General features: G+C 36.7%; 2 protein-coding genes across 3 annotated transcripts in view; both read left to right on the top strand.

The window, feature by feature from the left end:
• LOC137396160 (protein FAM135A-like) overlaps positions 1 to 8,551 on the top strand; it is a 29,196-nt gene extending 20,645 nt beyond the window's left edge. For both annotated transcript variants that reach the window (XM_068082320.1, XM_068082316.1), the window contains exons 19-22: positions 243 to 334; positions 1,409 to 1,769; positions 6,143 to 6,259; positions 7,846 to 8,551. In XM_068082320.1, coding sequence (XP_067938421.1) covers positions 243 to 334; positions 1,409 to 1,769; positions 6,143 to 6,259; positions 7,846 to 8,051 — 776 coding nt within the window. In that variant the 3' untranslated portion in view covers positions 8,052 to 8,551. The remainder of the gene's footprint in view (positions 1 to 242; positions 335 to 1,408; positions 1,770 to 6,142; positions 6,260 to 7,845) is intronic.
• Positions 8,552 to 9,631: 1,080 nt separating this feature from the next.
• LOC137405133 (ciliary microtubule inner protein 2C-like) lies at positions 9,632 to 12,907 on the top strand. The gene is made up of 5 exons (XM_068091359.1): positions 9,632 to 9,765; positions 10,124 to 10,251; positions 10,479 to 10,624; positions 11,283 to 11,395; positions 12,371 to 12,907. Exons 1-5 carry the CDS (start codon positions 9,692 to 9,694, stop codon positions 12,519 to 12,521), a joined length of 612 nt encoding a protein of 203 aa, XP_067947460.1. The 5' UTR covers positions 9,632 to 9,691; the 3' UTR covers positions 12,522 to 12,907.
• Positions 12,908 to 13,357: the final 450 nt, after the last annotated feature.

Below are 13,357 nucleotides of genomic sequence, written 5' to 3'. Positions count from 1 at the left end.
AGGTTAGACTGTACAATTGTATATTATATCTGGTCTGAAGCGCTGCAAATCTACAGTGCTGAAGCGGTGTAGATTGTTTGTCTTGTGCTGCTCTGAAGTCAGTGTCTCACCTACTAACTTTTAAATTAACCTCAAGGATTCTTGTGTCTGATGGTCAATAGTGCAGCAAATTATTTGTGGCTATTTTATGTCACCAGTATCAAATTACTCCTTAGATAAGTGGTTATTTTCAATTTTTTAAGGGAACAGCCAAGATCTCAGACTAGTTAGGCAGTATTTGGAGTTATCTCTACCTGATGAGAAGTTTGACTTCATGATGTCTTCCATAAATGAGGTGAGCAGTGCTGACTTGGATTTTTTTTGCATGTTTCAGTGAACATTTGCGTCTGTGTAATGCACAACAGGTTTGTTTGTATTGCTTCATCACATTCAAATGACACCTTCGATGACACTTATGTGACACCATCTCGTATGCAATGGTTTTATATGACTCTGTTGCGTATGCAGCAGTTTATATGACTGCCTTGTTTGCTGGCATCGTATATGCCTCTGTTTCGTGTGCAGTACATTAGACGCTCCTACAACATAAATAATCTGCTCCAGGTCTGTTTACGTTATAGTATTTCAAAATACAAGCAACTTGCCTAATCTATTTTAAGATCTTCCCAAACTCACCCCTTTGGCTCTTACAAACGAAAAAACTAGGCCTAACTTGTTTAATTTAAAGACTGTACAGTAACTGTAGTATTTTGTAATGTAGTATTTTTAACATTTTCACTTGGTTTAGGGTCCATGACTATGGTAATTTTACGATGAGTTGAGGGGAGCGCAACTTCAATGTCAATTTACATCAGTTTTTTTAATTTTTTATAGAAAGCAAGGTCTGTGCTGCAAAGGAAAAATGTTATAAAATATTTAATATGTTTAAAATAAAGTAAAACAGAGGGCTGTGTTGATGTCAAAGGTCACGATAAAAGATAGCTTTCGACGAGATTACAGCTCGCGACTTTCAGCTTGGTATATCGACATTCTAACGCCTGCACCATTAGATCGTCTTTAAGTATTTATGAATAATTGTGCGGCTACTTGTTATCTGTGTTTTATTGACAGACCTGATGATCTCTCACAGTGAACTAGACTACCTCAGTACTTATATATATATAATAGTATAGTACTAGTATAATACCTTGACACTACGCTATATGTAATTTTTATCGTATTACAAAGCAAAAATTTCACATAAATTGTTTATGGTAAGTGGAATTTATGTTATAAGAGATATACACCGTTATAGGACCGCCTACTGTAGTTCTCAATGACCGTTTCCTGTACAGTATTACTATGACTCAATATCAACTAATTGGGAATCTGGTAACTTGCCAATGCATAAGTTGTCTGTGATTTGTAGGACACCTTTCAAGATTTCCAGATAATGTCGGAAAATTTAGCAGATGAGGTGCTGAACCATTTGGACTTATATGGTTTGGAGCCAGAAAAGATTAGCTTCATAGCCCATTCTCTTGGCAACATCATAGTTAGGGCCGCTTTAACTATCCCTCGACTAATCAAACAAATCAAACCAAAACTCTACACGTACCTGTCGCTAAGTGGTCCGCACCTTGGCACTATGTATTCAGACAGTGGCCTTGTTAACATGGCCATGTGGGTCATGCAGAAATGGAAAAAGTCAGGGTCTCTTATTCAATTGGCCCTGAAAGACCACACCGACCCTAAATCAACCTTCATATATAAACTTAGTGAACAGCCAGGTGAGGCTTTGAGATTATGTCACGCTAATATTTATAAGAACAGTGTTAGGCATCATTACAGGCTAATATTTATAAGAATAGTGCAGGCGTTGTTAGGCATCATTCCAGGATTACAGGCTAATATCTATAAGAATAGTGCAGGCGTTGTTAGGCATCATTTCAGGATTACAGGCTAATATTTATAAGAATAGTGCAGGCGTTGTTAGGCATCATTTCAGGATTACAGGCTAATATTTATAAGAATAGTGCAGGCGTTGTTAGGCATCATTTCAGGAGTACAGGCTAATATTTATAAGAATAGTGCAGGCATTGTTAGGCATCATTCCAGGATTACAGGCTAATATTTATAAGAATATTGCAGGCGTTGTTAGGCGTCATTCCAGAATTACATCAATTGTGTTTGGCTGTTTGTAAATATAACAGCAGGCATTTCATGGCCGTACATCCTTGCAAGATGTATTATGATTGTACATCCTTCCAAGTTGTATCATGATTGTACATCCTTCCAAGGTGTATCATGAATGTACATTCTTCCAAGGTGTATCATGGCTGTACATCCTTGCAAGTTGTATCATGACTGTACATTCTTGCAAGGTTTATCATGGCTGTACACCCTGGCAAGGTGTATCATGACTGTACATCCTTGCAAAGTGTATCATAGCTGCACATCTTTACACAGTGTATTGTTGCTGTACATCCTTTCAAGGTGTATCATCGCTGTACATTCTTACAAAGATACGGTTAAGATAATCTGCTATGCAGGCAGCATTGACCATCACGTCATCGTAGTAAATTGACACCATCTAGAATAAAATAATCTATTTATGGTTTGTACTAGAAACCAACTAATTGTATAGATATATAAACATATGTACATGTTTACTGAATGATTGCCACAACATACCTGCTCACAGGAAAACTTAAATGTTTGAATTTATTTTTGTTGAATATAATTATACTAGATGAATGCCTGGCATTGCACAGGTAATAAAATTTGTTTGCATAGGAAGTTTATTCTTAATTGGCCAAGTTTCTTTACCCAATAAATTTGAGTAACTTAGGCTAGTAATAAGAGCCGTGTCCATCCTTCTGAAGCCAGCGTTAGGAAAAAAGATTGCGTCATGATCTCTCACGCAATCATGATCATGAAGCATGCTAGATGAAGTGTGCTATTCTAAAGGGGTGGTCACACGAGCGCCGAACCGAACTAAATGACGCAAAACGACGTCGCTTTCAGTTGTAAAAAGTTCGGCTGAAGACATTTCTGGCCGAAACGAACCTTTTTGGTCCTGCTCGAAATTTCGTGCCGAACCCTTGCTCTTATTGGCTGGTTAAAATTCTAGCGAGCACGCGTCACATTTCTCCTTACGTGTAAGTGAGTAAAGTTGAAAGAGAAATGGGACGATACTTTTATTTCGTTAAATAAACAACATGAAGCAATTTACGACAAGGTTCACCCGGACTTGTGATTGTGTTGCATAAATGTAAGATGTTGCACTTAAGTTTTGCATATATGTAAGAGAATGGTTGTGATTTTCTTTCGTGTAGAATATAAGTAATGTGTCATATTCGTCCTTATGAAGTATCGTTGACTGATTTATTTATGTAAAACCACAGTACTATTATAAAGATTGTTTTTGTTTGCTATGTACTCAGCATAAAAAAAACATTCATATGTTAATAAAAAAAATATAATTATGTTGATGGGAAGGGTTGGCAAAATCTTTGTATCGAGTGATTTATTTTGAGCAGCTGAACGATCTTCTGATAAATTTGCTGTGTAATTATAATTTATAATTGCTCCTCAAAGTTTTTTTGTTTACAATAGAAATATTTAACTCAAATACATAAAAACTACTAATGAAGCCGTGTCCTGTCTCTATACGTATGGTATCTAGGAAGCGAAGTTACTTCGGTGGCCGTGTGACGTGTGCCACGAGCTGAACCAGCCTCCGAACCGATCCTACGTCGGTTCGGTGCTCGTGTGACCACGCCTTAACTAATCCCAAAAATTAGCAGGTGCATAAAGGCGTGCTCACGCGAGCACCGAACCGACGTAGGTTCGGTTCGGAGGCTGGTTCGGTTCGTGGCACATGTCACACGGCCACCGAAGTAACTTCCCTTCTTAGATACCATACGTATAGAGACAGGACACGGTTTCATTAGTAGTTTTTATGTATTTGAGTTAAATATTTCTATTGTAAACAAAAAACTTTGAAGAACAATTATAGATTATAATTACACAGCAGATTTATCAGAAGATCGTTCAGCTGCTCGAAATAAATCACTCGATACAAAGATTTTGCCAACCCTTCCCATCAACATAATTATATTTTTTTATTAACATATGAATGTTTTTCTATGCTGAGTACATAAACAAAAACAGTCTTTATGATAGTACTGTGGTTTTACATAAATAAATCAGTCAACGATACTTCATCAGGATGAATATGACACATTACTTATATTCTACACGAAAGAAAATCACAATTCTCTTACATTTATGCAAAACTTAAGTGCAACATCTTACATTTATGCAACACAATCATAAGTCCCGGTGAACCTTGTCGTAAATTGCTTCATGTGGTTTATTTAACGAAATAAAAGTATCGTCCCATTTCTTTTTTAACATTACTCACGCGAACGTAAGTAGAAATGTGACCCGTGCTCGCTAAAATTCTAGAATTTTAACCAGCCAATAAGAGCAAGGGTTCGGGACGAACTTTCGAGCAGGACCGAAATGGTTCGTTTCGGCCAGAAATGTCCTCGGCCGAACTTTTTAGAGCTGAAAGCGACGTCGTTTTGCGTCATTTAGTTCGGTTCGGCGCTCGTGTGACCACCCCTTAAGGATGTGCATAATTATTCCATAGTAATGCCTGTTGAATGCGTAGTCAATTCCAGTGCTAAGCAGATTTTTCATTCCTAAAACTTAATCGCTATAATTGGACACACGAACAACAGACCAACAAACGACGAACACTGAGATTTATATAAATATAGAAATATAATGCCTTTTGGCTGCAACTTATTGAAAGGAATGTGTTTCAGCTACTAAATGTCATTGAACAGCTCAAAACCTTTATTGCTTTTAATTTTAGCCGTTGTGATGATCTCGTTTAAATGCTGAAGGCTGGGAGTGGTTTATGAGTTTATAGTAATGTTATAAATAGAGAAGTATTTCACATTTATTACATTTCTATTCACGGTTTAAGGATGTCACTGTTAATATTTACATTTATTTGGATTTTAATAGTTGATGAAAATATCTCTTTTTTACTATGTTTTTTAATTAGAATTAATGTTTTGTACGGCTTGTCACTTCAAGTTGGACAGATTTATTTGGCGCATACTACTAGGCTTAGCAATTTGGATTGAATTATTTCTGCATAACAGAAAATATTATATTTTAGTCGATCTGTTAAAGGTTGACTTGCAACAAAATTCACATTACAGTTATTTGGTATCAAAAGATTCACCATGTCTTACTCTGTTGTGTTGTAGGTGTCAAATATGTGGCAATGTGGTTACAAGCTCTTAAAAGCTCAAAAACGAACAGTTAATCGCAGCCACACGAGACAGCCGTAGTTTGGATTCGCTTTCCAAAACGGCTCAAATGGGACGTAGTTGTTACAGGATGGTTTCTGTTTACACTTTCATGCAACCTCATTTGTCGAAATATTTTCACAAATATACTTCACGCATTCAATAAAACCATGTCTATTGTTTTTACGTGTCTGTTTTATCGTCATTGTAATGCTGTCACTTTTAGCACTGATATCTTATGACTTACCGTAAAAAATCGTTAAACTTTTTAACCTTACATTGAAGGAGTATATATCATTGTCTGATAATCATGACGAGCCTGTTGCTTACCTGTGATATTCGAAAAGAGCTGCAAAAATTATTTGCGAAGTATTGGGTCACGTGATCAGATTACAACTTGACGATTGAATAATGCGGAAAGAAAATTGTAAAGTAGCGAGCATCTATATTTGATACGGGGTCTTCGGTAAAACCCGAAGTGTTTGTCATAAACTAGTGCTATGATAAGTTTTACATTAAGCTTTTTATTGGCCTTTCAATTCACGTGAGAGCATACGTGACAAGATGATAACCAAACTGGAATGACTACGTCAGATAAATAAAGAGATTCCAATCTACGGTGGCTTTTCGTTTTTGAGCTTTTAAGAGCTGGTAATCACATTTCCACGTATTTGACACCTACAACACAACAGAGTAAGACATGGTGAATCTTTTCATATCAAATAACGGTAATGTGAATTTTGTTGCAAGTCAACCTTTAAGGTTAGATCGCTTACATCCCAACTCATTAGGAGAGTAGTTATGTAACAATGTTGTTTATATATGGACAGGTCTCGAATACTTCAAAAACGTGCTGCTTGTCAGTTCGATGCAAGACAAATATGTGCCATACCACTCAACGAGAATAGAGATATGCAGAAATGCTGCTAAAGATTCATCTCATGCAGGTCGGTTTTTCAGTTGGCCTACGCAGCATTATAGGGACTAGCATAGTTAGTTCTCTCTAGTTGACTCTCCGCTCTGTGATTATATAAGTACTGAGGCTATTATTAGCATGAGATTATTAGCAAGAGACTGCTCAAACTAGCTTGTCCAACAAGTAGCTCGTGAAACTATTCATGTTCACATAGAGCTGGTGCACCACTTTGCCATGATTCTTACTTGAATCTGCGTTGACAAAACTGGATGTTTGAGAGGGAAGTTGTCACCTCTGCCAGCTCAGCACTCAAAACCTGACTGGTATAATTGCAGTTTTGCCCAAAGCCTCTACTGTCATCAGGCTGCCAACAGCCATCCATTATCAGGCTGTTTCTGTGGATGCGGCTGAAGTTTAAACTAATTCAGCAAGAGAGTTTATCTAAGACAAACCTTCTTTACAAATGAATAAATAGGCATTTTTCTCTGTAAATGTAGAACTGGAATGGCTCCCTAGCCTTTAAGCTACATTCACAACAGCTGATTTCATGCTGATTGTTTGGATGATTTGGTCCACTGGCCAAGAATCGCCTCCTGTGAAAAGAGTAAATGAGCCCGAGATCGATTTTGTCCGGAGATCAATTTTATCGGGCTGCGCCTGATCGGTGGACGATTCTAGACCGATTTTTAATTTGAGTAGCCAATGAAATCACTTTTACAGCCAATCACACATTGTCATTCAAAGTGAAGTCATTTGCCATAACTGTTTTTATATTTGTTCACATTTTTTGTCATAGTTTCACAGGTGAGTGATAATCTTGTTGATAGCATTCCGGGTGCTATCAACAAAATTATTGCTCACTCTCAATTATAGCAGCGGCATAATAATTGAAGCAGACGCTTCAATTATTATGCCGCTGCTATAATATTTGAAGTGGATGATGTTAGCAAAAGATCGTCCTCTTTATGGTTATCCATCAGTAGTGCTGAACATGGCATTGCAAAATAGTTGGTAAACTTGCTAAAAACGTCCATGAGAAACTTCATAGAAAACAGTCAACAAAATGTAAATCTTGACTCATTAAAATAGATCAGCCTAAGTCATCTCATTCTGCAGATAAAAAATGGCAAAATCGCCCTCTCTCGGTCTAAACTTGACCCGGTGTGAAGGTAAAAATCTGGCCGATAACTCTCATGAAATCATTCAGACGTCGGCCACAAAAACTCTGCAAATCAGCTGGTGTGAACGCAGCTTTAGTATGAGCTGTAACACTTTTTACCCTTGAGTATGATAAGAGGCTGCATGCACTGCTTGTTTCAGCTTATCAATTTTTCCTCAACAATAGTTTTGCTATTTTAGACTCATCGATACAACGAATCCTTATTGTGTCCGAATCTTGGATGCAATACAAGTACCTAGTCACACAGAGACATAGCCACACATGTGTCCATGCCTCTGCGTGACCCAAAAAGGGGAAGCAATTACTACATACATACTTAGAATTCAGTCGAGGTAGCTGACTGAAAAGGGACATACTTTCGTGGGGACAATTTTCAAACCTTCATTTTGTACACCTTTCTATTCAGGCCCGATGCAATCACAATAATGTCCTTGTAGGTCGCTGTTATGTTGATATGGTGAACAACCTACTGCAGCCCCTCGTTGAGCAACCAGATATCACACTCGTTAGGTATGATGCCTTCTACACACTGCCAACCAACACCAATTCTGTGATCGGCCGGGCTGGTCACATTGCAGTGCTCGACTGTGAACTGTTTATTGAAAAATTTTTCCTTGTCAGTGCTTGTAAATATTTTAAATAAATGAATATTATCTTTAATTTGTTTTATTTGCTTTAATTATTTTTGAATCTAGATGTTGTGAGATGTTTGTCCCTAGTAAAAATTTGTTTGTTCTATTATCCTTTACATTGACTGACCAATTTAAAACTATCGTGTTATCTGAATCTCTCATTCTTAAAGGGAGTTGACAGTCAGCTGTGTTCAGAATATTTTATTCCTTTGACTCTAGATTAGATTTTTTAATCATGTATGGATATTTATCAATTATATTTTGTGGGATTGAAATATTTTTGCAGTTATTTTCATACAAACCTTTGCATAGATCAAGTGCTCGATTACTTTGCTGTTGCGTAGTTCCCGTACATGGGGTGCTAGTGCACAGCATTTGTTTCCTATACAGTCATTTCTTAAATGTACATTCACTGTAACTGTTCACTTTGCTTTTGGTTTCGTGTACTGCTCACATAGTGGTACATATGATTTTGATATTTGCAACTAATAGACCATCACTCCCAGTCTTATCTTATTTGTATGCATACAAAGGTAAAGATGTTCATTATGATTATATTACACAAAACAATGGTCTCTGTGCTGACCATTAATGACAACTGCTCTCCAAAACATGTATATTGACTCATAGCCCAGTGAAAACTCACACATGAAAAAGCAGAAATGGACACAAAGCAGTAATATGATGACGCAATGCATGTAATAGTAATTGGCTAAAGCTGAGAACCACAAAGAATGTTGGACACAGAATAATCATTAGCTGCGCAGCCCAAATGTTTGCTGATGCCTCTTAAAAATGTACAAGTTGTGGATGTGAATACAAAGAGGACATCAAGTAGAAACTAGTGTTAGTCATTTTTGCTATCTAATATATAAACTGCAATCTCTTTGGTGTACATTCTTTATCATCTACATTTTCCATATACATGTAGATAGTAAATACCCAATATTTTTGTCTTTCAACAATAATAGAAACTTAATATATTGCTAATTTTGAAATAAACACAAAAGCAATTTTACATAGATTAAATTGGCATGCCACGGTCATATGGGGAGTCATACAGGTAATATATGTGTATGTCCAATACCCGTCCAATACTGCATTGTTGATGCATTGGTACTTTTACTGTATTAATTAATTACTTGTAGTTAGTTAGTTTTTGGTTTTGTGTTGTAATCATGTTTTTATTTGCGTTGTAGTGATTGTATTGGGTAGACATAAGCTACAAGCTCGAACATACACCAACACATCCTAAACAAACGTCAATATAAACATTCAATTGCGCACCATAAACAGACAAAATAATCTGATACAAACATACGTAGATTTAATTATTTTTAAGAGTTGTATACTCTTGAGGCAAAGGACGTAGATTATGTATTCGTTCGCACCATAAGTTTTGAGACAAATTTTAGTAGCAGTTGAGTTTCGTGCTAAATGCATTTTAAAATTTATTAAAAGCATTTTAAAAATATAACTGCAGTTAGAAAAACGTCAATTTGTATAAAATAGTGCAATCTTTGTTGGGGCCTCCGTTTCCGTATCTATCGCCATCACATAGCAACCACTAATCATGCTTACTGGCAAGTGAGTTCTTCGTTGTATGTGTCAATCGAAGTAAGGTGTCTGTTGAGCGACAGGTTTTAACAAGATGGCATCTAGATCGGCTGGCACTCTGATCACCACACATAACTCAGCTTATGTACCACCTGCTCTTATGCCTGGGTAAGGCTATTTGTCTATTTTTCTTTTCAAGCATTTTCAGTAATTGCCAATGTTGTCAGTAATAGGTCTGTAGCAATGCTGAAGGCGTGCACTAGATACGGTCAGAGTGATGTTCTTAAATGAACTTATGGCACATTTTTATATACAGCACTAAATTTTATAAATTGTTCGTTTGATCTTCAGTGACGGCGAACCATTCTAGTTAAGCAGAAGTTTAAGTTTGTGATGAATAAACTACTGTATTTATCTTGTTTGTAAGTTGTAGGTTTTATGGTTGCACTGCTTTAGATTGTTCTTTCAAGCTAGACAATTAGCTTTTTAATGAGCATTAACATTTTTTATATCCTTTCTCTTTCAGTTACCGAGGACATGTACCATCTCTCAAATATGATTATGGAGAGACCTACGGTCATGAAACTAGAAAATATTTTCAAGATTACAGGAGTGCTTGCTTAAATAAGTCAAGTTATCCATTATCAAAAGGAGGTTGTTAAATATGATGTTATTATTATTATTTATTAAACATAATGTTATTATGATTATTTTTGACATAGACTACAGTCTGAGTGTTACCTTTGGCATGAATTAGTACATTCAAGTAGAAGCTGCATATATCCTCACTATAAGATAAAATGGTTTGCCAATGCGCCAGTATGATTGAAGTGTTAGATAAAAGCTTTTAAACATGTATTGCATGTAAATATTTTTTGAAGGAGACTTTCCAACAAACTATTCTCATGACCCTTCATTGGTAATCAGCAATCGTTCAAGAACGAGGGACAGGTTCCTAGCCCAGCCTCAATATCAACTTATTAACCAACACTACGATCGTACTAGAGAGTTAACTAGTTTCAACATGGTAAGTATTGCCGATTTATGTTGTATGATGGCAACCAAAAAATTATCTTCACTATTGAACATATTTAACAAGCAGTTCAGGAAAATATTCTCTAGTGAACTTGTGTCATTGCAATACAACACCAAAGATTATTTTTTAATAGCATTTTTTAATATTTTATGTCAGATCAAAAAAGGTGGTTTTAATTTGTTCTGTACAATTAATGGTAGCAATGTCAAAAGTATGCTAGTCAGTTACAGACAGCTGTGACCACCTGTGAGTTACAGATAGCTGTGACCACCTGTGAGTTACAGACAGCTTTGACCACCTGTGAGTTACAGATAGCTGTGACTACTTGTGAGTTACAGATAGCTGTGACCACCTGTGAGTTACAGACAGATTTGACCACCTGTGAGTTACAGATAGCTGTGACCACCTGCGAGTTACAGATAGCTGTGACCACCTGCGAGTTACAGATAGCTTTGACCACCTGTGAGTTATAGATAGCTGTGACCACCTGTGAGTTACAGATAGCTGTGACCACCTGTAAGTTACAGATAGCTGTGACTACCTTTGAGTTACAGACAGCTGTGACCACCTGTGACTTACAGACAGCTGTGACCCTCTGTAAGTTAAGCACTTGTAAAATAGTTATACGATGTTTCACGTCTATTTGTAGGGCTGCCAAAAGCACAGGGAGCACTACAATGACAAAAGTGGTACAATAGAGCGCTCAAAAACCTTCATGGTGCCAACAAGAGCAGAGGACCAGTTTAAAGACCATGTTCCTTTGTAAGTACAAAACACCGAGAGGTCTTACAGCATGACAATGATGCAAGCAGAATGGCAAAGAGCGTATGTTAGATATTGTCTGTACTATGGCACTTGTTTACTCATGTTGTTTATTGTTTTACTCATATACGCAATAAACAACTAACAATTTGTGCTAATATAGCGTACTGTGTTACTTACATCACTTGCTAAATATCGGATAACTGTATCACATTTTGCAACTTGAAGTGGTCTAACCAAAACTGTACTAAATCTTACCTTTGCGTGTTTACACACTCCGCTTTGGGTTTGTTTCACTCTTGCCTATGTTTAAAACCGGCTTTTCTATCTTTCAATGCAGAATACAGTCATAGAATACTATAAAGAAATATATATATATATTACCGATTTTTGTACGTTGCTGATGTATATGCCACACACCTGAGGTCACCACTAACATTGTTCTAACATATACCAATGCTTAGTGACTGAAAACAACTATGCATGTTTTGCCATAAACCTTACTTTGAGATCTTCACTCAACTATTCTTGGAAATGTGAGCCAACAAGAGAGACAACAAGTTACTCCGCTAAATAAAATTGCTTGTTGAAGCCATGACTGACTATGAAACAAAAAGGACACTTGCTTTATCTTGACAGCTCAATCATTTGTGTGCTGCTTGCTGTCTGTGCACTGCGTCTGGTTGTCCTGTTCACTCTAAACTTTCATTCTGTGTATCAGCACATCGGTAAGTTTTACTAACTTTCATATTTACCATGTCTGTGTCAGGGCATAGATGTCATACCTGTGTCAGGGCATGCTTGGTCTGGTTCTACACTAATCTGCGTGTTTCTGCTTTATGTTGTACTCTGATGTGATGTTTCAATGAACATGTAATTATTTTTTATACTTTGAGGTGCCTGTATTCTACTTGTTATCAATTGTTTTTGTAATTTTTCATGTGCTTATCTAACATGATCTACAACGCTTTACAGCATGGTTCTCTCTACTCGGCACACCGATGATATCTACTTGCCAAATATTGGGCATTCAGCCAGGAGGCTGCCTCTCATCCCCCACTACAACAGGGATGCTGTTGACAAGCATGAAAGGAGGATTCGTGATGTATATTTTGAGAGGCGGTAGACTTTATGATACGATTTTAAAGACTTGTCTTTACTCTGCTGATACCTAGCTCAAACACAACTTGCTGCAATTCAACTCGGTTTATGAGTCAATTTTTGTTACTAGGCACTGTTCCTTTCATCATGAGGATGTACTATTAATAGCCTCACACGCTTGCCAACTAAATTATCTAAGCTTTTGTTAAAGATCAGGCAACTCCTCTTTGTGACTCTTCATGCTAATTCAGGCTGATACCGACGTCTGCACTGAAACTATTCTATAGAGCATATATTTATTTGCACAAATTTTAAAGTATTATTCATATAATGTTATGCCTTTTATTTTTGATGTTTTTTCTGGTAATTTGCATAACTCTTCTGCTTTTTGTCTAAATCAAATATACTCTTACCCAGTGAAACTTCTCTGCAAGTGTCTGTTATAACCAGCTCTTCCCCTGATAGTCCGTTATAACCAGCTCTTCCTCTGATAGTCTGTTATAACCAGTTCCTCCTCTGATAGTCTGTTATAACCAGCTTTTCCTATAACACAGTCTAGATTGATACTAAGCAAGAGCAACTACGCCATGTGAAAACCAGCATGTCTCACATTCCTACCTTGTACCGCAGTGTAATTAGATCTCCACATAGTCTTCATAACTATGAATGATTCTTCTCATAATTATACCTTACTGCCTACTAGATTTTTTACCTGCAACTCATTTGTAAAAGACATATATTTGTTGAAAACAATAACTAAATATCTGTAAAATAAAATTATATTTAGTTTTCCTCTGCACCTTTTACCATAGTTTTTGAGATCAAAAGTTGCAAAATGGGCAAAAATGTGGTTGCAAAGTC

Source organism: Watersipora subatra, chromosome 1 (genome assembly GCF_963576615.1).
Source record: "Watersipora subatra chromosome 1, tzWatSuba1.1, whole genome shotgun sequence".
Classification (NCBI taxonomy): domain Eukaryota; kingdom Metazoa; phylum Bryozoa; class Gymnolaemata; order Cheilostomatida; family Watersiporidae; genus Watersipora; species Watersipora subatra.
The sequence above is the reverse complement of the archived record's forward strand: the minus strand, read 5'-3'. Positions and strand labels throughout refer to the sequence as shown.